Source organism: Ursus americanus, chromosome X (genome assembly GCF_024610735.1).
Source record: "Ursus americanus isolate L20-20 chromosome X, mUrsAme1.1.p, whole genome shotgun sequence".
NCBI lineage: Eukaryota > Metazoa > Chordata > Mammalia > Carnivora > Ursidae > Ursus > Ursus americanus.
Genome location: NC_142164.1, coordinates 65,085,119 through 65,110,012, shown reverse-complemented (window position 1 = coordinate 65,110,012; position 24,894 = coordinate 65,085,119). Strand labels below are relative to the sequence as shown.

Genomic DNA, 24,894 nt, shown 5'->3' with positions numbered 1-24,894 from the left:
ATTTGAGAGAGATAGAGAGAGAGAGAGAGCATGAGCATGGGGAGAGGTAGAGGAGAGGGAGAGGGAAAGGGAGAGGGAGAGGGAGAGGGACAAGCCGACTCTCCACTGAACACTGAGCTCGTTGCAGGGCTTGATTCCAGGACCCTGAGATCATGACCTGAGCCAAAGTCAGATGCTTAATCAACTGAACCCAGGCGCCCCTAACTTCTCTTCTTTCAAGTAACTAATCCACATTATTATTTCAGTTATCACCTTTGCTGATGACTGTAAAGTCTTTATCTCCAGCCCAAGCCTCTCATCCAAATGCCAGTTCTCTAACTGCCTAGAGGACACCTCTGAATAAAAGCTCCATTGTAAACTCAAAATGAAAATATCTAAAATGGAACTTATCTTTCTCCCCAAATAACTTTCTTCATTGTTTCATTTCTGATAATGGCAACGTCATTCTCCCTGTTCCTAATCTTAACATCCAAGTTATTTCTAAACTATAATTCTCTTTCACCCCCCTTATTTGGTTACTTACCAAATTCTATTGATTCTTCCTTTGTAGTGTCTCTAGCTTCCCTCCAGTCTCACTGTTATTCCCTAAAACCTAATCACAGACTTTCATAGATAAATTAGCTACCATTTAGCATTATGCTAGAAGTCCTAACCAATGCAGTGAAATGAGAAATCAAAAGAAGAGATATAAATATTGGCAACAAAATCTGTAAAATACATAAACATACAGGCAATGATGTCTTACACAGGAGAGGACCCAAAAAAGTACTAAGCATAAAAGAAAAACTTGAACATATCAAAATTAAAAACTCCTACTATTTCAGAAAATGATACACAATGATACACAAGCCACAGAGCAGAAGAAAATACCACAAGACATGTCTGACAAAGGATTTTTTAAAGATTTATTTATTTATCTTAGAGAAAGAGAGACAGCATGAGCAGGTGGTAGGGGTAGAAGGAGAGGGAGAAGCAGACTCCCCGCTGAGCAGGGATCCCTGATGCGGGACTCGATCCCAGAACCCTGGGATGATGACCTGAGCTGAAGGCAAACGCTTAACCAATGAGCCACCCAGGCGTCCCAACATTGTCAATATACTGAAAATCATTTAGTTGTACATTTAAAATGGGTGAGTTTATGATGTGTAAATTTTTACCCCAATAAAGCTGTTTTAAAAAGATAATTGCCCATTTGGGCCAGCAATCACATTCATATTGCCCCAAATGAATTGAAAACTCACAACCGCACAAAAACCTGCGCTCAGATGTTTATAGTGCTTTATTCATAATTGCCGAATCTTGGAAGCAACCAAGATGTCCAGAAGGTGAATGTATAAATAAACTGTGGTACATCCAGACAATAGAATATTATTCACTAAAAAGAAATGAGCCATCAAGCCATAAAAAGACATGGAAGAACCTCAAATGCACATTACTAAAGTGAAAAAGCCAGTCAGAAAAGTCTACATATTGTATGATTCCAGCTATATGACATTCTGGAGAGGGCACAACTATGGAGACAGTAAAAAGATCATGCTTGCTAAGGATTGTGGGGAGAGGGGAATGAATAAGCAGACCACAGAGGGTTTTTAGGACAGTGAAACTATTCTGTATGCTACTATAATAGTGGATATATGTCATTGTATATTTGTCAAAACTCTTAGGATATACAACACCTAGAGTGAACTCTAATGTAAACCATGGACCTTGGATAGTAACGATGTGTCAATGTAGGTTCGTCAGTTGTAACAAATGTGCTACTCTGGTGGTGTGGGATGTTGAGATAGTGGGGTAGGCTCTGCCTGTGTAGGGGCAGGAGGTATATGGAAATTCTCTGTCACTCCTGCTCAGTTTTGCTGTACCTAAAACTGCTCTAAAAAATAAAGTCTATTGGGGTGCCTGGCTGGCTCATTTGGTAGAGCATATGACTCTTGATCTTGGGGTCATGAGTTCGAGTCCCACGCTGGGGGCAGAGCTTACTTAAAAGAAATTAAAATAAAATGAAGTCTATTAAAAATGAACTGTTGGGACACCTGGGTGGCTCCATCAGTGAAGCATCTGACTTCGGCTCAGGTCATGATCCCAGGGGCCTGGGATGGAGTCCTGCATCGGGCCCCCTGCTCAGTGGGGAGCCTGCTTCTCCCTCTGCCTGCCACTACCCCTGCTTGTGCTCTCTCTCTGACAAGTAAATACATAAAACCTCTAAAAAAATTAACTGTTTATGGGGCCCTTGGGTGGCTCATTCGGTTGAGCATCTGACTCTTGGTTTCGGCTCAGGTCATGATCTCCTGGGTCATGGGATAGAGCCCTGTACCAGGCTTCATGCTCAGTGGGGAGTCTGCTTGAAGATTCTCTCCCTCTGCCCCTCCTCCCACTCGTGCACGCTTGCTCTCTTTCTTTCTCTAAAATAAATAAATCTTTTTAAAAATTTAACTGTTTAAACAAAAATAATAATAATTGGGGTAAAAGTAAGATGCATAACAACAGTGCAAAGTCCAGGAAGAGAGAAATGGAAGTACATTAACATAAGTACATAACATAACATATAACTCTTCATGAAGTGGTATAATAACACTTGAAGGTAGACTGATAAGTTACAGCTGTACATAATAAACCTATAAGCAACCACTAGAATAACGAAACAGAGATGTAAAGCTAATAAGCCAATAAGGAGATAAAAAAGGAATTAAAATAATATAGATTAATCTAAAAGAAGGTAGAAAAGAGGGGAAAAAAAGAGAACCAAGAAGAGATGGGACAAATGAAAAACAAATAGCAAAATGACAGACTCAAATTTAAACCATATTAACAATTATGCTGAATGTGGGGCACCTGGGTGGCACAGCGGTTAAGCGTCTGCCTTCGGCTCAGGGCGTGATCCCGGCGTTATGGGATCGAGCCCCACATCAGGCTCCTCCGGTATGAGCCTGCTTCTTCCTCTCCCACTCCCCCTGCTTCTGTTCCCTCTCTTGCTGGCTGTCTCTCTCTGTCAAATAAATAAATAAAATCTTTAAAAAAAATTATGCTAAATGTAAATGGTGTAAACACCCCAATTACAGGGTAGAGATGATCAGATTGGGTAGAAAAAAGCAAGACCTAACCATTTGCTGCCTACAAGAAATGCTCTTTAAATACAAAGACACAAATAGGTTAAAATAAAAAGTATGTAAAAGAGATGTGCCATGATAACACTGGTTAAAAGAAAGATGGAGGGGCTATATAAATATGGGACAAAGTAGATTTCAGAACAAAGATACCAGGAATAAAGAAGGTAATTTCACAATGATAAAGTGGTCAACAAATGAAGAGGATGTAGCAATTCTAAATATGTGTGTGCCTAATATAAGAACTTCAAAATACATGAATCGAAAACTGACAAACTGCAGGAAAACTAGACAAATCCACAGTTTTAGTCAGAGATTGCAATACCCTTCTCTCAGTAATTAATAGAACGAGTAAGCATAAAATTAGTGAGGATATAGAAGAAGTGAACAACACTATCAACCAAATTGACCCAGTTGACATTTTTAGAACACTCCACCCAATAACAACAAAATACACAGTCTTTTCAAGTGCACATGGAGTATTTACCAGGATAGACCATATTCTAGGCCACAAAAAAAGTCTCAATGAACTCAAAAGGGTCAAGTCATCCAAAATATATTCTCTAAAAGCAATGGAATTAAATTACACACCAACAACCAAAAAATTTCTGGAAAATCCTCAAATATTTGAAAATGAAACAATCCACTTCTAGATATCCCATGGGTCAAAGAAGAAATCAAAAGAGAAATTAGAAAATATTTTGAACTGAATAAAGATGAAACCGCACATATAATTTATGGCATTCTGCTAATGCAGTATTTTGGGGATAATTTTTAAAAATATATTTTATTTAGTTATTTTGAGAGAGAAAGAGAGAGGGGGGAGAGAGAGCAAGCATGTGAGAGCTGGAGGGAAGGGCAGAGGGAGAGGGAGAGGGAGAGAGAGAATCTTAAGCAGGCTCCTCCACGCTAAGTGCAGAGCGTGATGGAGGGCTCAATCTCACCACCCTGAGATCATGATCTGAGCCAAAATCAAGAGTCAGTTGCTTAACCCACTGAGCCACCCAGGTGCCCCTTAGCGAGTAGTTTTTTATGCACTAAAAACCTATATTAATTAGAACAGAAGAAATGTTTCAAAACAATGACTTCAGCTTTCACTTCAGTAAAAAGAAGAGCCAATAAAACTCAAAGTAAAGGAACAAAAAAAAAAAATGAAGATCAAAGTGGAAATCAGTGAAACAGAAAACGATAGAGAAAGTCAACAAAACCAGATTCTTGTAAGCCAGTGTTCATAGCACCATTATTCACAATAGTCAAAAGTTGCAAAAAACCAAAATGTCCATCAATAGATAGAAAAGTCAAAATCATGGAGACAGAAAGTTGGTTTCCGGGGGCTGGAGGCAGGGGGGAACGAGGAGTTATTGCTTAATGGGTTCAGTTACTGTTTGGGACTACAAAAAAGTTTTGGAAGTATCAGTGGTGATGGTTTTGCACAACCTTGTGAATGTACTTAATGCCCCTGAACTGTACACTCGAAAATGGTTCAAAGGGCAAATTTTGTCATGTATAGTTACCACAATTTAAGACATTAATAATGTAACATACAAAAAACACGCTGAATTGTACGAAATTTAAAAAAAAAATTTATTTTTAAGCAATCTCTACACCCAAGGTAGGGCTGGAACTTAAAACCCCGAGATCAGGAGTCACATGCTCCACCGACTGAGCCAGGCAGGCACTCCTGAATTGTACAATTCAAATGAGTGACTTGAGGGGCGCCTGGGTGGCACAGCCGTTGGGCGGCTGCGTTCTGCTCAGGGCGTGATCCCCGCGTTCTAGGATCGAGCCCCACATCAGGCTCCTCCGCTATGAGCCTGCTTCTTCCTCTCCCGCTCCCCCTGCTTGTGTTCCCTCTCTCGCTGGCTGTCTCTATCTCTGTCGAATAAATACATAAAATCTTTAAAAACAAAAACAAAAAAACAAATGAGTGAATTGTGTGGTATGTGAATTTCTATCTCAATAAAGCCGCCAAAAAAAGGAGTGCATACTGTATGATTCCACTTACAGGAAACTCTAGAAAATGGAAATGAATATGGTGACCAAAAGTAACCCTAATTCGCTCACTCTCTCATTTTCTTTCAGCGCCTCCGTTTTTCCTAATTCCTAACTTCAGTTTCCTGCCTGCCTCCTTCTGTCAGTGGTGGCCTCGAGGAGGAAACCGGGGTCTGGGGAGGCGGGGCCGGCCTCACTTTGCCAAGGGAAAGATGAGCCTAGGGGACCTCCGAACCGAGTAGCTAGGGGCGCGCAGCTCGGGGCGGATCCAAGTAGTCCTCGATGACCCCGGGGGGGCGGGGGGTGTAGTCCAGAAGCCCGTGGCTCGCAGGCAGCGAGGCCGGCGCTAGGACTCCACTTCCCAGGAGGTGTCGGGGCACCCAGCCGAGACTGCGTCTGACGACGGGGTGGGACTCGGTAGCTGCCCGGATGTGGCGCCGAGCCCGCCGAGCCCGCCCACCCCGGCGAGAGGCGCGCCGAGGCTCTGCCCGCTGCGGTGACCGGCGCGGGAGGACCGCCGCTTCGCCCGGTAATCTTCGTGGAGACTCCCCGGCCCCAGCGCTCCTCCCCTAGCCCCCGCACTTCTCCTGAGTCTCCCCAGCCCCGGACGGTCGCGTTAGTCTGGGAGCCGTTCCTGGGATGGAAGGCATTTGACGCTGGGGTGAGGTGTAGGTCCCAGCTCTTGCTACTTGCGAATCCCCCGTGCGGCGCGTCTGTGTCCCAGGCTCAAGAACCCCGAGGAAGTGCCGCGACCAAGTAGCCTCGGTGGGGAGGGGTGCGAGGGAAGTGGCGAGCCGGCTTGTGGTGGTGCTGGTGCTGGGGCACTACCCCTGCCTCTCTGGTTAAGTTTCCAGCCGCAGGATAGTCTTCCCCGGGCTCGGGTTTGGGCAGTGTTCACATGGCTTCCTTCGGCCTCGAGAATCCCAAAGCCGCCTTCGGCTGGCCTTGCACCAAACAAGTGAGTCTTGAGCGTGAAAAAGCTGCCGGGCTTTAGTAGAGGAATTTAGTCGGGGGGAGTAGTAAATACAAATGTGGGGTCCTCTGCTGAATTGTTTCGGTTTCAGAGAGTTACAGAGTGATTTCAAGTGGATTAGACTCAGACTTCTGGAAGGGATGAGACCTGGGGGAGAATGTGCTAGAAACAGAGCAGTCTTGTCTTGACTGTTATTGGGTCTTTTACATTGTGTCCAACCTAGGAGAAAATGGACTCCTACGCAGACTGTACCGGTGAGGAAGGGTGCTTTGTCAGACGAGGTGGGAAGATTGAGAAGAAACTGTAATTCCAGTTCACTGTGAATGATTGGGAAGGGAACTTTCTGGGGGTGCTGGTTTCTGCAGCACCAGGCCTCTCCCAGTTTCCAATCCTAGAAGTATACCTAAAGGTCTCTGAGCTGCTCTGATGTCTCCTTCACAGTGCTACTGTGAGGCTTAGATAAGACATGTAAAAGTATTTGGCACAATGCCTATAACAAGCTCTCATTTTGTAGTTTCCCTTTGCTTCCCCATAGCAACTTCTTTTCCCCTGCGAGCCATGCATTACTTTGTATTATTGTTTGCCTTTTCACGTGAGCCCTGCCTTTACCACACGATTGTAAGCTTCTAGCAGTCTTTCTTTTTACTCTTTTTTTTTTTAAGATTGTATTTGTTATTTGTGTGAGAGAGAGCAAGAACTCGAGAGAGCACAAGTGGTGGAGAGGGAGAAGCAGGCGCCCCGCTGAGCAGGGAGCCCGATGTGGGGCTCCATCCCAGGACCCCGGGAACCCGAGCCAAAGGAAGCCACTTAACCGACTGAGCCACCCAGGCGTCCCCCTTTTTACTCTGTTTTGAGGCCCGTCCAGCAGTGTGTTGCCCGTAGGAGTACCCGGGAGAATGCAGATAGTGGTGGTGATGAGGAGGGGAAAGCTGTAGGTGATCCTTGCTGGACAGCTTTGTGCTAGATCCTGAGGCTGAGGTAAACAAGCTTTTCTCATTTGCCTTTCTCTTGTAACTCCTGGCCTTCTCTCAGAGCTCTAAACCCTTTAAAAATATTTTTATTTTTAGTATTGTAAATCATTTAAAAACATGCAGTAGTGTAGTGTTAATTATATGCTTATTGCTGTGCAGTAGATGTCTAGAATTTTTCGTCTTGCAAAACCGAAGCTTTCTTTTTTAAAGATTTTATTTATTTGAGAGAGTGCGCGAGCGAGCGAGCATGGGGGGGGGGCAGAGGGACAAGCAGACTCCCCACTTAGCAAAGACCCCAATGCAAGTCTCAATCCCAGGACCCTGAGATCGTGACCTGAAAAGAAATCAAGAGTCAGATGCTTAACTGACTGAGTCATCCAGACACCCTGCAAAACTGAAACTTTGTCACCATTAAACAGCTCCCCATGGGGGGTCCCTGGGTGGCTCAGTCGGTTAAGTGTCTGACTCTTGATTTTGGCTCAATTCATGATCTCATGGGTCATGGGATCGAGCCCTGTGTCAGGCTACCTGCTCAGCGGGGAGTTGGCTTGAAGATTCTCTCCCTCTGCCCCTCCCCCTACTCTCTCTCGTTCTCTAAAATAAATACAATTTTTAAAAAATCCCTCCCTTCTTCCCCTCCCCCAGCCCTGACAACTACTATTCTACTTTCTGTTTTTATGTGTTTGACTACTCTAGATATCTCATGTAAGTGGAATCTTGCAGTATATGGCTGTTTATGACTGGTTTCACTTAGCATATGTCCTCAAGTTTCATCCATCTTTAGCATATGAAGATTTCCTTCTCTCTCTCTTTTTTTAAACTAGGCTCCATGCCCAATGTGGGGCTCGAACTCACTACCCTGATATCAAGAGTCACGTATTCTACCAATTGAGCCAGCCAGGTGCTCCAAGATTTCCTTCTTTTTAAGGTTGAAGAATATTCAGCCTTAAATATATACTATATATATATACACACACATGCACACATATATATTATCCTTAAATATATATATATACTTACATACATACATATGTATGTATATATATCTCACATTTTCTTTATATGTTCATCCATTGATGGACTTTAGGTTGGCTCTTGGCTCTTGTGCATAATGTTGCAATGAACGTTGGTGTACAAGTATGTCTTTGGGATCCTGTTTTCAATTCTTTTAGATATATTTTTTACTATTTTTAAACTTTTTAACTACAGATAATTCCAAACATACACATAAGTAAATAAAATAGTATAATGAACATGTGGGCTGAATAAATGAGTCAGTTAATTGTACAAAGTAGCCCCCCAAATACCTGGGACTTTTCCTGAACCCTCCCTTTCAAAGAGTTTACTATGGGTGAGGATGTCCTGGGTTTTGTTTCAGAGCTGGGATGTTCTAGCTCCCCTTCGTCATCTAGCCACATCAGTGTGGCTTGCATGCCAATCTGCAGACCATATATACCAGGAGGGTTAGTAAATATAAAGCAGAAATGAGTGTGGGGACGCCTGGGTGGCTCGGGCAGTTAAGCATCTGCCTTCGGCTCAGGTCATGATCCTAGAGTCTTGGGATCGAGTCCCACATCTGGCTCCCTGCTTAGTGGTGAGCCTGCTTCTCCCTCTCCTCCCTGATCATGCTCTCTCTCACTATCTCTCTCTCTCTCTCTCAAATAAATAAAATCTTAAAAAAAAAAAGAAATGAGTGTGGTGGATGCCTTTTCCTAGTTACAGAGATGAGGAGCTGAGCTTGGGGTGCAAAGTGGTCTTTGGGCCTAAGAGTTTGCTCTGGTTTAGCAGCTCCCTCAGACACACACTTGTCCTGAAAGCAGTCCCTCTGAACAGAGACGTTGGGTACCAGATGATACGGATAGCAGGCTGGGAAGATGAGTTGCTCACGAAGAAATTGCTATAGGAATTCAGGGGAGAAAGAAATTAATCCGGACTGGGAAAATCAAGGAAGGCTGTTCTCCAAGAATGTGGTGGTGACTTTACCCTTTTTCCATTGACCTTGTATGTTTAATCCTTATGCCTGTTCCTAGATGGAAAAAGATAGGGCTGTTGGTCAGTGAATACTAGAGCTGAATTATACGCTGGACTTCTAGCTGTGGGACCTGTGCTAATGAAGGCCTCTGGGTGGAATGCCTTGCTAATCAGAATTGGCTGTGTGGGAAGAGAGCTACCTCTAGTGGGCCTGTGTGAAGCATACTCAGGAGGCCAACTTCTCTTTCTTTTTTCTTAAGTTCATGTGTGTATGTTTGTATGTATGTAATCTCTACACCCAATGTGGGGCTCTGACTCATGACCCTGAGATCAAGAGTTGCATGCTCTTCCAACTGAGCCAGCCAGGCGCCCCAGAAGGCCAACTTTTCTTTACTCTGACTGAAAATAAGCTGTTTTGTTTCATTTTGTCTGATATGGGCCTAATGTAGACCTTAGCTAATAAGACAACAGGATGAGGGCTGTATCTATTCCCCCAGATTCCCAAGGTGAGAAACTAATTGATTCTCAATTTTTTCATTTTTTTAAAAGATTTTATTTATTTATTTGGCAGAGAGAGACAGCCAGCGAGAGAGGGAACACAAGCAGGGGGAGTGGGAGAGGAAGAAGCAGGCTCTCAGTGGAGGAGCCTGATGTGGGGCTCGATCGCAGAATGCTGGAATCACGCCCTGAGCCGAAGGCAGACGCTTAACGACTGCGCTACCCAGGCGCCCCTCAATTTTTTTCTTTCTTTTTTTTTAAAGATTTTATTTATTTATTTGACAGAGATAGAGACAGCCAGCGAGAGAGGGAACACAAGCAGGGGGAGTGGGAGAGGAAGAAGCAGGCTCACAGCGGAGGAGCCTGATGTGGGGCTCGATCCCATAACGCCGGGATCACGCCCTGAGCCGAAGGCAGACGCTTAACCGCTGTGCCACCCAGGCGCCCCTCAATTTTTTTCTATAATCAAATACATATGGCAATTTGTGCCCTTTCCTCCATGTTCCGACACTTGAAGAAGTTAATGCTATCAGGATCAGGTCTGAAATTAGTGCGGTAGTTAAGCTAAAGGAAATGGAGTGCTTTGGGGGCACTGACAGGGTAGGGCATTGATAGGGTTTTAATATGGGTGTATAAACATGGGAGCTCACAGTAAACACGCTTCTTGGAGGTCATCTGTGCCTTACCGTTAACTCTCAAATACTTGATTCATGAAGAAATGGATGAGGAAGTATGGTGGTGGTATGACCAATGGTTTTGATCAGATAAGGTGGGAGGGGATGAGGTCCCTGGTTTGTCTAGCATTATAATGACATTACAGAACTTTTGCCTTCCCCAGAACAGAAGAACTATTATGAAGTCATAGTAGTTTCTAATACTTAATGAGTACTTCCTATGCGGAAGGCACTAATAAGTACTACACAAACATTCTTTCATGTAAGCCATGGGTGAAAAGCTTGCCCAAGTTGACAAAGCTTAGAAAAAGAAAGGACTGGTTTTAGACTCCAGGTCGTCTGACATCAGAGCTTGGACTCTGAAATACTCCTCTGGGTGGCTAAGTCTGACTGGCCTACCTTTCTCCGATTTTATGATGTCACTGTCAGGAACAGAGGTTTCTTCGCTCAGTCTATAGCCACAGACCTAAAGTAAGAGCCATATTTCTTTTGTTTTAACCTTTAGAACCTCCTTCTACATCAGTGTGTTTTTTAAAAGATTTATTTATTTATTTGAGAGGGAGAGAGAGAGAGAGAGAGAGAACATGTGCACGCATGAGCAGAAGGGGCAGAAGGAGGGGGAGAAAGAATCTCAAGCAGACTCCGTGCTGAGCATGGAGCCCAATGCAGGGCTCGATCCCACGACCCTGAGATCATGACCTGAGCCAAAACCAAGAGTTGGACGCCTAACCGACTGCCCCACCCAGGCGCCCCAACATCAATGGTATTTTAAAAATTAGTTCCCATTTATCGAGCACCCACTATGTTTTGGCACCTTTGATAGAGTGTAGCCAGACCTCATGGCAAAAATGTAACCCAAAGACCTATGTATATGAATGGTTTTTAATCTTTTTGGGCTCACAGCCCTTTTTGACAATCTGATGACAGTTTTGGATCTTCTTTCCAGAAAAATTCACTTATGTCCATACACATAATATTCTATACTTCAGAGGCGGCTTCCAGGACCTGCTGAAGTTTATCCTCTAGCAGTCCATGGACTCCACGGTAAGAACTCTTGCCTTGTGTAGTTTTTCCCAGCTGACTCTTCTGTGGTGTTGAGGGGCTGGGCAGTGGGCAGGTCTTCCGTCCCCTCTGTGTCCTCAGAGAGAAGTGTTGATAAAGCTTAGGCTCCCCGCATGAACCAAGCATCTGTGAACGTTCTTGCTTTCTCTCTTGCACTTAGGACTCCAAGGGCGGAATGCAGACGATCAAATGTGTGGTGGTAGGAGACGGGGCTGTAGGTAAGACCTGCCTCCTCATCAGTTACACCACGAATGCCTTTCCTGAGGAGTACATCCCCACGGTCTTTGACAACTATAGCGCGCAGACAGCCGTGGATGGCCAGCTCGTCAGCCTGAACCTGTGGGACACAGCGGGCCAGGAGGAGTATGACCGACTGCGAACGCTGTCCTACCCCCAGACCAATATCTTTGTCATCTGTTTTTCCATTGGCAACCCATCCTCGTATGCCAATGTGAGGCATAAGTGGCACCCGGAGGTCTCCCATCATTGCCCCAATGTACCTGTCCTGCTGGTAGGTACCAAGAGAGACCTGCGGAATGATACTGAGACGGTGAAGAAGCTGAAGGAACAGAGCCTAGTGCCCACAACGCCTCAGCAAGGCACTTCCCTGGCTAAGCAGGTGGGGGCTGTGAAGTATCTGGAATGTTCAGCCCTGATGCAGGATGGGGTGCACGAGGTATTTTCAGAAGCTGTCCGGGCTGTGCTTTACCCTGCCACAAAGAAGAACACCAAGAAGTGTGTCCTTTTATAGCTTTTGGGGGGCCACTTGGGGACTGCACGTAAGGGGGAAGAAGAGGGACTCCTTTGATAGCATTGAACAATGCCGGCATGAGCCATTTGTCTCTTTTCCTAGAAGCCCTAGACTCCAGGTTGTTGGGCTTTTGGAGGAACGAAGATAGCCTCGTTTGTACATGGCTGCTTTGAAGTTTGGTCTGAACCTTTTGGAGGAAGTTTGGAGAGAGATACAATGAGAGTGAGAGAGAGAGACTGACTGACTGACTGACTGACTGACTTTTACCTCTGAATTAGCTTTCCTAGCTGTATTTACCATCGGGCAAGTGCCTCGCAGAAGGACAAGTTTCTACAGTTTTCAAATCATTGCCTTAAACTTCCTGATATACTAATTTTGGAAAGTCATTTTATATGTGATTCCTGGGGGTACCCAGTGTCGACATGTTCTTCCCATCCTGGAGATGAGACATGTTCGCAAAAAACGGTTAAGCAGCATTTTTCAAAGTTCTGGGAGATACTAATAGATGCTCATTAACAAGGTTCCGTGGTCAAGTAAGTCAGGAACCAGTAGGGTTTTTTTAAGTGTTTTTTTTTAATTCCAGTTAGTTAACATACAGTGTAATGTTAGTTTCAGGTGTACAATATAGTGATTCAGTGCTGCCGCACAACACCTGGTGTTCATCACAGGTGCCCTCCTCCTCAATCCCCGTCACCTATTTACCCCACCCCTCCCCCTTCGGTAACCAGTGATTTAAATAAGCTGAACAGGTTCCTCTACTGGAGGGATTTATAACTTTTAATAAGTAGGTAACATTTCCCAAATTTATTTCACTGAACTTTTTTTTTTGGTTCCACACAACACCTGTTAACATCTCTGTAAACACAGTTTCAGAGATGCTGGGTTAATAGGAACTAGAAATTGCCAAAGAGGCTGTGAAAAAAAATAGCATAATGATGTTTCCCCCTTTATGCCTTTGAGAAGAATGTTTATCAGCCATGGACTTGTTACTGGTTCCTCTTGCACCCTTAGGAGATGGCTTTGGCTCTTAGTCACGATAGTGCATGGGATGTGGGGTCTGATGGTCAGATCCGCTATCACATTATGATAGCACTATGGGCCTGGTGATGTGGAATTAATCCCCCATAAAGCCTTGTCCCTGAGGCTTCTGTGAGGCCCCTTTTTTCCGTCAGCTTCTGCTTTAGGGAAAGACCACTGAAGGTTAACCCCACAAATCAACCAACCAACCAATCAAACAAAATGTTCTGCCAGTCATTATCAGGGAGTTGTGTAATTCTTCTCAGTGTCCTGCCTTGCTCTCTTCCTGTTCCTCCCTCCTCTGTACATCTGTGTGTGCGTGTGTGTGTATGTGTTTTCAGTCCTAGTTGCCTTTTGAGGTCTTTTAGTTGCTCCAAGAGAGTTGGCGTATGTTGGATCTCCAGACCCTGGGGCTGTCCCATGTGTGGGGATTGTGCTGGAGTTGCTCAGCCTGCGCCGGGGCGGTAGGAGTCTGACTCCTTACCCGAGTAAGCCTGCTTCTCCTTATTCTCCCTAGTTGTATTTTTGATTCGGAAGGGAAACTTACTTCTCTACATGGCGGATGGTGGTTGACAACTCCGCTGTGCGCATATCCTCTCACCCTGCCAAAATAAGCATGGGATCTTTGAGAGTTTGGGAAATGGAGTTAAAGGGTCACAGAGCTCCTTCTGTGGTGAACAAAGTGTCTGTGCTTTGTTCTGGGATGGTCTGCTGTTGCCCTTTGACAGTATATGATCAGATTAGTCCTCAGGTTAACCGAGCCTCCTGGATGGGGTTGCCAGATAAAAGAGAGTGGTTTGTTTTGTTTTGTTTTACAAATAATTTTTTAGTGTAAGTATGAACCATGCAGTATTTGGGATGTAGAGTAAAAAAAAAAAGATTTGCTGTTTATCTGATACTCAAATTTAACCGGGCATCCTGTATTCTTATTTGCTAAATCTGGCACCCCTGTTCTTGGAGAATCGGAAAGCTGGAGGTCAAGTAGATACCAAGTATTGTTAGAAAGGAGGAGGTTACATTAGCTCACTATTCTTCCTCCTTTTCCTTGGGTTTTCCCTTCCCTCACCATGGACTGAAGTGTTCTGTTTTGCTTCTCCTTTATCACTCACTCTCCTCTTCATATAGTAATTCATTGGTGTATATTTCTACACCATTGTCTAAAGCTGTGGAGGGTCCAGGATGGATAGTATTGTCCAGTAGATGTCTTCTATCTCAGTTTCAATGTACTGTATCTATTTCTGGTGTGTGACCCAGGGCCTCCTGTTGGGGGGGTGTTGTAGGGGCTCTGTATGAACGGCATGTTAACTGGAAGAGGGTGAGGGTAGCCCTCCTTCACTAAGGCCCAGTAGCACTTTGGAAAGTGGGGGTCTAGAATCGTAGTGTGGGGACTGTAGGAGTCAACTGGCCTGTGGGCACGTGTGCCAACTGCTCTGTGTAGTCACTGAGTGTTCCCAACAGGCGGCCAAACGAAGCACGTATTGCTTGAGTGTATTCCAGTCTCAGGATGTTCAGATTGACGCCTGAGGTGCTTACAGGACTTCGTGGTTGGAGGGAGCTAGAAACGCAGCTGTCACCTGTGTCTCTGGGAACTTTCCATTTAGCTACTGAAATCGTTTTAATTGGCTTTTAAGTTAATAGTGCCTCCTGCTCCCGCTTTGCCTGGCAAAATCTCAAATGTAAGCCTGGGCTTGGTTTGGTCGAACACGCGTCCTCTAGCGAATGGAGGTATGATCCACAAATCTGAGAGTATGGCTTTGTACTGGGCTGATCTGATGGTCCTAAACAGATACTGACATCTTGATTTTCATACTTACAAGGAATTTGTATGACGACTAACACGCCGATACCACTTTTAAATTGTTCATAATGAATGGCAATAAACTTTTCTGATTTCACTGGGTCTGTTGCTTTCTAAAAATCAGCAATTCCTCAACCCTCCTCCTTTGTTTCGAGTGGTTTCTAAATGCCTCTGAACTTGCAAAGGATGAAATAACTATAATTGTATTCCACGTCACACCTGTGCATAACTGTACTTATTTTTCTACCTCAGACAATCAGGGTCGGGAACTGTCTTCCCTGCTAACATTGATATTCTCATTCCTGCTTGTTTTCACTAATGACAGACCAGTGAGCTCCCCGTAGATGATTTTTCTCATCACACTGCGTTCAGTAAACAATGATCACACTCCTATCGTGTTATAGGTATTACAGTACTAGGGATTAGGGTTGTAAATATAGGACATAACATTTAATGTCCTTTCCCTCTTCCAGTTATTTCAGGAAAATATCCTTCCTGTTTGTTATAAAAATGAACTGATACCGTTAATTGTATATAGTGCTGGTGCGCTATTAAGTAACTAGTAAGGAACGGCAAAACCATGTTGCTTTGTTTTGCTTTGCAAACAGCATTATTGAAATATAATTTACATACCAAAAAATTCACCCATTTCAGGTGTACAGTTTAATGACTTTTAGTAAATTTACTGACTTACACAGCTGTCACCAAAATCCAGTTTTATTTTTTTAAGATTTTATTTTATTTTTAAAGATTTTATTTATTTGAGAGAAAGAGAGCACAAGACAGCAGAAAACACAAGCAGGGAGGGGGGGTAGGAGAGGGGCAGAGGGAGAGGGAGAACCAGGCTCCCTGTTGAGCAGGGAGCGCAACACCAGGCTTGATCCCAGGACCCTGAGATCATGACCTGAGCCGAAGGTAGACACTTAACCGACTGAGTCACTCAGGCACCCCAAAATTTTATTTTTAAGTAATCTCTACACCTAAGGCGGGGCTCAAATTTAGAACGCTGAGATCAAGAGTCACATGTTCTACTGACTGAGCCAGCCGGGCACCCTGATTAAATCCAGTTTTAGAACATTTTTGTCACCCCAAAGAGATCCCTCATGCACTTAATCCCTGTTCCCCGCCCCCCTGCTCCAGGCAACTAGTAATCTACTTTGTCTTCTCTGAACATTTCATGTACATGGAATCAAATAATATGTGGTCTTTTTTTTTTTTTTTCAAGTAAGATCTACACCAACGTGGAGCTTGAACTCATGACCCTGAGATCAGGAGTTGCATGCTCGACTGACTGAGCCAGTCAGGTGCACTCAATATGTGGTCATTTGGAACTCACTTCCCTCTATTTAGCATAATGTTTTCAAGGTTTATCTACTTTGCAGCACATAGGGGTACTTTATTTCCTTTTTGGGGGGGGGGTTTGACCAAACTTACTTTTATCTTGCAGAGAAGATCAAGAAAGGCTTTCTCTTCCACCCCACCTCCCTAATTATATTTATTGCCTCTCCCATTTTTCCCCTTAGTGCATCCTAGTTTGACTATATCTTCAAATAAGAGAATTGCTCTATTCCCTCAAAGAACCTTGGTCATTTGAAAGTAATCTAAAGTGTTCTTTAAATTCCCATAGTTCTACGTATCTTTTATCTTCTGCAGTACATAGTGTCAAAAAGAAAATCCAGAGTGGATTCACTAAGGTTAGGAGCCCCAGATCAGTAAAACCAAGACTTAATACCTAACTTAACTAGAGTTTCAGTTCCACCAGGAATATAACCTTTAACCAGTCAACATGCATTTTCCTGGTCAGCAGTAGGAAATTATACTCATAGGCCCCTCTGTTCCCCTTTGGAGGGCGACCTTACCTAAAACAATGCTTTCTTTACTAATAATATTTTGGGGGGGTATTTTTAAAGTTTATTTATTTATAATCTCTACACCCATCGAGGGGCTCTAACTCACGATGAGATCAAGAGTCATGCTCCACCAACCGAGCCAGGCAGGTGCCCCTATTTCATTTCTTTTTATTGCTGAAAAATATTCCACTGTATGGATATACCGTATTTTATCTACTTATGATTGAGGGAAATTTGGATTGTTTCTACCTTTTAGCTATTATGAATAGTGCTGTTGTGAACCTTTGTGTACAAGGTTTTGTGTGAACATGTTTTCAGTTCTCTTGGGTATATACTGGAGTGCTGGGAATTGCTGGGTCATATGGTAAATTTATATAAAACCATGTTTTGAGTCAAGAATAGCATCTTTAGCATTTATAGTATGTGAAGTCCCCTTCCCCATTCTTTTTCTTTTTTTAGAATTTTTAAAAAGATTTTATTTATTAATTTGACATAGAGAGCACAAGCAGGGGCAGTGGAAGAGGGAGAAGCAGACTCCGCGCTGAGCCAGGAGCCCAATGTGGTGCTTGATCCCAGGACGCCCCCCTTCCCCATTCTAAAAGCCTCCATCTACCTCTTGCTGAATCTGTTTTTCCTTAAGCACAAGCATCTAGAAGCAGTATAAAGTACATTTAGGGTACCTGGGTGGCCCAGTCAGTTAAGCGTGTGCCTTCGGCTCAGGTCATGATCCTAGCGTCCTGGGATCGAGCCCCGTGTGGGGATCCCTGCTTAGTGGGGAGCCTGCTTCTCCCTCTCCCTCTGCTGTTCCCCCTACTTGTACTCTCTGGCTCTCTCTGTCAAATAAATCTTAAAAAAAATAAAGTACATTTAAAAACATATTCCATTTTGCTTTTTTGTTTTAAATATTAGTATAGCAATAGTATTCTCCTAACTTTTCATTACTAAAGTGCAGCATCTCAGCTACTGTGCACGTTTTGGCAGATGTTTGTCATCTGACCTAGAAATATAACTACTGTTAACATTCCAAGGGACATCCATGCATTGAACTATTAAGTAGCCATAAAAAGGAATGAGGAAGAGTGCTACAAAGTGGTACACTGTGATTTCCCAGCTAAATTATTAAGTGAAAAAGAGCAAGGTGAAAGAGTATATATAGTATGCTATTTTGTGTAATGAAGAAATAATATGTATACTCATTTGCTTATTTTTGCAAAAAGAAACATAGGAAGTACAAGTATCATGTCATTCTATTGTACACCTGAAACTAACAGAATGTTATATGTCAATTACACCTCAATAAAAAAAAATAAACACAGGAAGGATAAAACAGAAACGAATGAATCGTTACTTATAGGGAGTGGCTGGGTATTGGGGTAGAGGGCATAGGCATGGGAGCAAGACTCTCTGGAAATAGCTTTTTACATACTTTTGACTTTTAACCATGTAAAAATTTACATATTTTAAAAATTAAATTGTATAAAAAAGGATAATATAAGCAAATTGTAAAGTTGAATATAAACAGAAACAACTCCCCAGAGGAAAAAAAATGATTCAAGTAATTTTTTACACACAGTACCCTATATATCCTTAATAGGATATATTCTTTTTTTTTAAAGATTTTATTTATTGGACAGAGAGAGACACAGCAGGAGAGGCAACATCAGCAGGGGGAGTGGGAGAGGGAGAAGCAGACTTCCCGCTGAACAGGGAGCTTGATGCGGGGCTTGATCCCAGGACCCTGGGATCATGACCCGAGCTAAAGGCAGACGCTTATGACTGAGCCACCCAGGTGCCCCAGTAGGATATATTCTAAGGACAAACAACTGCAAAGAACTTCTGAACTTTACTTAGGTTTATTGTTGGTAGTGGTATCCACCTTGTAATTCTGAAGACAGTCAATATATGGATGTTGGGAACCAGAGTTTTAATTATAAGAGTAGCAAGATGGAAATACGAAATGGGGAAAAGTGAGAGAGAACCCTGTGGTGTTGGACTTGAATTAGAGGTATTAGTCTAAACTCATTATTTTTTTTAAAGATTTTATTTATTTATTTGACAGAGATAGAGACAGCCAGCGAGAGAGGGAACACAAGCAGGGGGAGTGGGAGAGGAAGAAGCAGGCTCATAGTGGAGGAGCCTGATGTGGGGCTCGATCCCAGAACGCCAGGATCACACCCTGAGCCGAAGGCAGACGCTTAACCGCTGTGCCACCCAGGCGCCCCTAAACTCATTATTTTTTATTTCTATTTTTTAAAATGGAAGCTCTACACCCAACGTGGGGCTTGAACTCACAGCCCCAAGACCAAGAACTGCATGATCTACCGACCGAGCCAGCCAGGTGCCCTTTTAACTCATTATTTTTTTTTTAGCTCTCTCCACTGAAAGGGCCTATTAAGTAATAATGCCACAGTTTCTAAATACCATTCCCCACTAAAAGATACCAGGGCTCCTTGGAGAAATGGCTTATATCAGGTCTGGGACAGGGAATGTACAGAGTAAGCCTAGAACATCTTGTGCCAAAAAGCAAGGAAGTACTCCAAGACTAATAACACAGGAGCCAGAGTGAAGTGGGTCCCACTGGACAAAGTTGGAACAGTTTGAGCTTCAAAAAGGATAGCGATGGTGCTAGATTATGACACATTAAAATAAAAACGGGGGAAGGGAGGTAAGACCGAGTTCTTTACTGAATAAATCCACTTAATAAGTGTAGAATGAATTTGAGAATTAGAAAAATCACCCTTCTGCGCTCTCCCAACATAATTGATTCAGGCAAGGATGCTAAAACCATTGGGTGAATATTCACACAATCTCAACCCCATTTACTAATTACAAAAGGAAAAATGTGCCTTTGCAATGGAGAGATCTGGTGCTCAAATACAGCATCCCCCGTAGTGTGACAACCTGCTGTTTGTGCCTTCTGATGGCCGGCAAAATATTTAACGTAAGTCAATTCGAAGAAACAATCAGACGAATTCAGAATATGGAATATTTTCAAGACAATTTGCCTGGACTTTTCCCCAAAAATGTAGTGTCATGCAACACAAAGAAAAGGCTGGTGTTTCTGGATTAAGACTGAAGGGAGATTACCAAGTGCAGTGCAAGAACCTTTAGCGGATCCTGGACTGAATTGTAAAATGCTCCAACTAGGACAACTGGGGAAATCTAAATACGAAATACGAACTGTATGTTAAATGACAATGATTTAATGTTAATTTTTAAAGATGCAATAATGATTTTGTGGTTACGTAGAAAAATGTCTATAGGGCTGGAGAATCACATATTTGTAACCTACTTTCAAATGATTCAGAAATTAAAAAAAATAAAACCTGTAAAAATGTTAAGTTTGTGAGAAGGGTCCGCTGTTCCTTTTACTCATCTTTTTCACATTTCCCGAAAGAAACCGAGAGGAAGGGGACTCCATTTCCATGGGGAAATGTAATTCAAAACAACCTGGATAGGCACCTGGGGCACCGTGCGATTTACGGGCCAGTTTCTCCTTAAGAAGAACCGACACGGCAGACAGGAGATCCGCTTCTCATCTTCACTTCCGCGTACCACGGCGTGGTGACGCGCGGTTACTAGGACGTACGCTACGTGACCCAGGCAGCTCCTTCTGATTGGAGGATCAGCCGTGACTCTCACCCAATGCACTGGGAATGCTCATGCGCAGATAAGAGGAAGGAGGCGGGACCAAACATTTTCTTTGACCAACCGCTTTCCACCTACCCAACCGCCTGATTGCGTACGGTCGAATCAAAAGCCGTTAGTAAAGTAGTGCAACCAATTCTTTTTCGTAGGACGGCCGGTCTTTCCGGTTATTTCTCCCCCCCCTTCCCCCGCCCCATTCCGCTTCCGGTAGGGCCTGGTGGGGTCAAGGAGCCCTGTAAGTCACTTCTGGGCGGCTAGTGTTTTTATTTCCGGTCCATGGGACCAGGCTGGGATTTGCTGCTGCCCGGAGCCGCTGGTGACACAACAACGGCCATCATGTCGGACACGGACAGCGATGAAGATTCTGCTGGCGGCGGCCCATTTTCTTTAACCGGTTTCCTTTTCGGCAACATCAATGGAGCCGGACAGCTGGAGGGGGAAAGCGTCTTGGATGATGTGAGGGGTTGGGCGTGGGTATGGGGTTGGGGGTGGTGCGGCTGAGTGAGGAGAGTAGAGGGTGCTTAGAATAGAGCCCCTGTGAGAGGGCGCGGTTAAGGTAAAGAGAGGAAATGAGAAGCGGACACTATCCTAGTAGAGCGTTCATAACAGTGTGGAGGCTCAGTTCTGGGGGAGGGTGGGAAGAAGAGAGGACTGTAGGCAAGCCCTCGTAGGGCAGGGCGCTGATGGGGTGGCTTTGGGGATAACATTCATCCCAACAAGGCAGCCGGAAAAATAGCGTAACTTAGTGACATTGCTTTTAAGCCGTTGCTATGAGGACTTTGGAGATTTTTGAAACTGCCTGTCTTACATCGTTGACTTGAGATGGCTCTAGAGCAAGAGGACTGGACAGAACCTGTGACAAATCGTGTGGTTCAGGCCTCAGCTCTTAGAGCAGTGAATGTTGAGGCTACTTGGGGCAGACCCCTTCTGGCCCAGTGCACTTCTTGGGTAGTTTTCCCATTTTTCACTGACATTCGTGAAATTGTTTCCTGTGTCCAGATGAACCTTACCTACTTTCATTTAGGTTCATTTTCGCAAGGCGAAAATATCGGTCACTATTCCTGTTCTGCATCACACACAAGCACACAGAAGGTAGCAAAAAAAGTTCTTGTCATCCTTTCTCTAATCCCAGTGACGCCATTTGCCTTAGCCTTCATTCAGAGAACTACTGTTCATTTGTTTGGTCTCGGTGATGGTTCTTTGACTAATCTTTTCTTATTAAAGTATGGTGATGAAATTGGACTTAATATGTTGATAAAGATCTGATCACTGTGGAGTTTAGTGGAAGATTTACTTTACAGTTCTGGAATGTGATGCTCCTTTTAGCACACTGCAGAGTTATATTTAATACGGATTTATAGCTTTGTGCTGGACCAGGGAAATAAGCCATGTGATGTGGGAAGCTTAGGTTTAGTTGTTATCTTCGACTCTGGTGCTGTCCCTTTTTCAGGAGTGTAAGAAGCACTTGGCAGGCTTGGGGGCTTTGGGTCTGGGCAGCCTGATCACTGAACTCACCGCAAATGAAGAATTGACTGGGACTGATGGTGCCCTGGTAAATGATGAAGGTGAAGTGTGGGTCGTGGGGAGTAAGGAGGGAGGAGGCTAGCCACTTACCGTGTATGCACTTTTCAATGGGAATTATCTAAGGGAGTGAGAGTTACTTGCTCTTTGTTGAGATATACCTGCCCCCCCCCACCCCCCCCCCCCCCCCGCCATTTTACTTATAGGGTGGATCAGGAGCACAGAAGATGCTGTGGACTATTCAGACATCAATGAGGTAGCAGAAGATGAAAGCCGAAGATACCAGCAGACAATGGGGAGCTTGCAGCCCCTTTGCCACTCAGGTGATTCTTTAGTGTCCTCAGTAGAGCATGCCAGTTCATTTTCTTGCTGTGTAGCCCATTTTGTTTCTATGTATGCGTTCTGCCATTGTTCCTGCTCTCCGTCCTTTGCTTTTCTCTCTTTTTGTTAGCTCAGTTCCATGTAGCTGCTATCTTTTTTTGTGTTCTGGGGCAGATGTTTATTTCTCACAAACGGGTTATTCCCAAATTCTTGGTGAATGCCAAGTAAGGATGGTAATGCTTTCCTTATCGTCTGGTATTTGAGTACCTACAGGGTTCATGGCATGGTTTTAGCTATTATTTGAACTCAGTCTTTGCTCTTAAGGACTTGGTAGTTCAGGGAGGATTAAGTATATACAATGTTATATATAAATGAGCACACATTTGTTGGCTCCACTTCTGTTAATCACTCACCACCTATATGCTGACAGAATGCACTTAATGCTTGCTTACAATGTAGGTTTCTCTCCCTGGCATAAGGTGCTACATAAAGAATCAGAATCAGAGCTGGAAGGGGTCTTAGTGATTATTTGTTATTAACCTCATCATAGATAAAGAAAACTTGGGACTTTAATAAGATGTGGGACTTTATTAAAAGTTCTATAAGTTAGGTAGTGGCAGACCTTGACTACTCAATAATTTAGGTTATTAGACTTTTATTGAGCTATTATGGGCTATAAACTATGATAGTATGGTACAAAGATAATAAAAATCCATTTTCTGATCTTGAGGAGCTTAGTTCTATGGTCTGGAACCTAGAGCTACTGATCATAGTTTCTTTTTTTTTTTTTTTTTTTTTGACTTGTAATTGTTTACAACTTTTAATTGAGGTATAGTTGACACATATATAACTCATTGTTTCCATTGCCTTATACTACCTCTCACTGCTTGACACTGTTGTATGAGGTTGCTCATTGTTTGTTCATTGTCCACCTCATTGAATTAGATTTCAGGACCAATTAATGGATTTGAGTGCTTGTTATAGAGAGAGAATTAACTGTACCACATACACAGGAGGTAACCCAGAAAAATAGAAGATACAGGTCTCACAATCAGGGATATTATCATTTGGGGAAGATGGGATAAACAAACGCGAAGCATAATTATTCATAATAAAAAGACATAAGCCAGCTGCAGGCTCATATTTCTGTATAGAGTATTGTATTTCATTTCAAGAGGTTGACAGAATAAGACAAAGATTGTAACTGTTATTTTTGAGCAACCTGACTTAGGCTAAGGGGGAGGTGGTAGCTCTGATTTTCAGGGAATATTGGAATTTTCAGGTTTGGGTTTATTATCTTGGATAGGGATGTTAAGGAAGAGGACGAGTGGGGGTGTCCTAGTTGGGTTTTATGAGCTGACCTTCTAGAAAAGGAGGATGCTGCATTTGGTAGTCTTAGTACTTTGGGATGCTCATTTCTAAGTTCTCTTACTCAGTGAAGGTGCCTTCACTTGTGTCCTAACTTCCTCCTTCTCTGGCATTGGCCCCTTCACGTGGCTTGATTTACAAGGATTCTTCTTTGGAATAATTGAAAGTGGGTGGAGGTCATTAGAAAAGATGTCATGGAGGTGAATTTTGAGCAAAAGTTCGAAAGGGTTTCATGGAGAGGAAGCAGCAGGGCATTTTGGTTTGAAAATGTGTCTTGTCTAAAGGTTTGGAGATAGAAATAAGTGAATAGTGCAGGGGGAATTGGCCAGCAGGTTTTCCTGAAAGGAGTGGAAAACATACGGCTAGATAGCAAGGACCAAGGGGAGAGCAGTTTGACAGCATTTGATGTGTATGCATTACTTGGGATTTGATGTCATAAAGGATTGTAAACCAACATTGATTGTTGAGTAAGGGGCAGGGTGGTATAATGAAAAGAAAATGGACTTTGGAGTCAGAATGATAGGTTCAGGTCCCAGCTCCATATTTAGTTTGATCCTAGGAAAGTTGCTCAGCCTTTGAGGCTTAGATTTGTAATAATACCTAAGTTTTCTTGTCGGCAGTAAAGGTGATAATACCTCATTAATGGGTCTTATGTGGGAATTTAAGTTCATTATCACGGGGTATGAAAGCACCTACATAGTACAGTGTCATGGTGGATGCTCTGTAAATGTTGCCTTTCCTTCCCTTTTTTTTTTTTTTTTTTAAGATTTTATTTATTTGACCGAGAGAGACAGCGAGAGAGGGAACACAAGCAAGGGGAGTGTGAGAGGGAGAAGCAGGCTTCCCGCCGAGCGGGGAGCCCGATGCAGGGCTGAGCCACCCAGGTACCCCTTGCCTTTCCTTCCTAAATGAAAATGAGAAGTGATACTTGTTGCTTGGGGGTTTTAATTAGAAAAAGGGTAAAGGTCCAGACTAACTTGGAGACTGTTCTTGTAGGCTAGATGTAAAGTCATCAAGGTCTCGAGTAGGTGGCAATTGTGGAAAATGCTAAGCAGAATTAAACTTGAGAGTTGCTGATAAAACATCAGTAGAACTGGTAAATAAGGAAGTGCATTGGAAAGAATATAGGCTTTGTTGTTCAACCAGCCTTGAATTCTAACTTTGTCATTTAAAACTGTGTGACCCTGAGTAAGTCGTTTCACTATCTCAGAATAATTCCTGCTTTGCCAACATTCTTGGGAGAATTATAAAGTAACTACAAATACCTGGCATATAATGGGAACTAAGTAAATGGAAGTTGCTATAGTGACTGCTATTAATGATTGGAAAAGGTGTGTTGTGGGGGGTAAGAGATTGATGGAGGAGACAGGAGACT

General features: G+C 43.4%; 2 protein-coding genes across 8 annotated transcripts in view; both read left to right on the top strand.

Moving 5' to 3' along the window:
- The first annotated feature begins 5,489 nt into the window (after nt 1–5,489).
- LOC123786509 (rho-related GTP-binding protein RhoG-like) lies at nt 5,490–14,908 on the top strand. Its single transcript, XM_045788780.2, has 3 exons — nt 5,490–5,625; nt 11,130–11,227; nt 11,406–14,908. Exons 2-3 carry the CDS (start codon nt 11,216–11,218, stop codon nt 11,994–11,996), a joined length of 603 nt encoding a protein of 200 aa, XP_045644736.1. The 5' UTR covers nt 5,490–5,625; nt 11,130–11,215; the 3' UTR covers nt 11,997–14,908.
- Nucleotides 14,909–20,517: 5,609 nt separating this feature from the next.
- TAF1 (TATA-box binding protein associated factor 1) overlaps nt 20,518–24,894 on the top strand; it is a 71,287-nt gene continuing 66,910 nt past the window's right edge. For 4 of the 7 annotated variants that reach the window (XM_087859524.1, XM_087859522.1, XM_087859523.1 and 1 more), the window contains exons 1-3: nt 20,519–20,765; nt 21,760–21,874; nt 22,037–22,153. In XM_087859524.1, the coding sequence (XP_087715650.1) occupies nt 20,586–20,765; nt 21,760–21,874; nt 22,037–22,153 (412 nt within the window). In that variant the 5' untranslated portion in view covers nt 20,519–20,585. Of the gene's footprint in view, nt 20,766–21,759; nt 21,875–22,036; nt 22,154–24,291; nt 24,404–24,894 lie in introns of those variants that run through there. The other 3 variants (XM_087859521.1, XM_087859525.1, XM_087859526.1) reach the window with 3 other exon arrangements.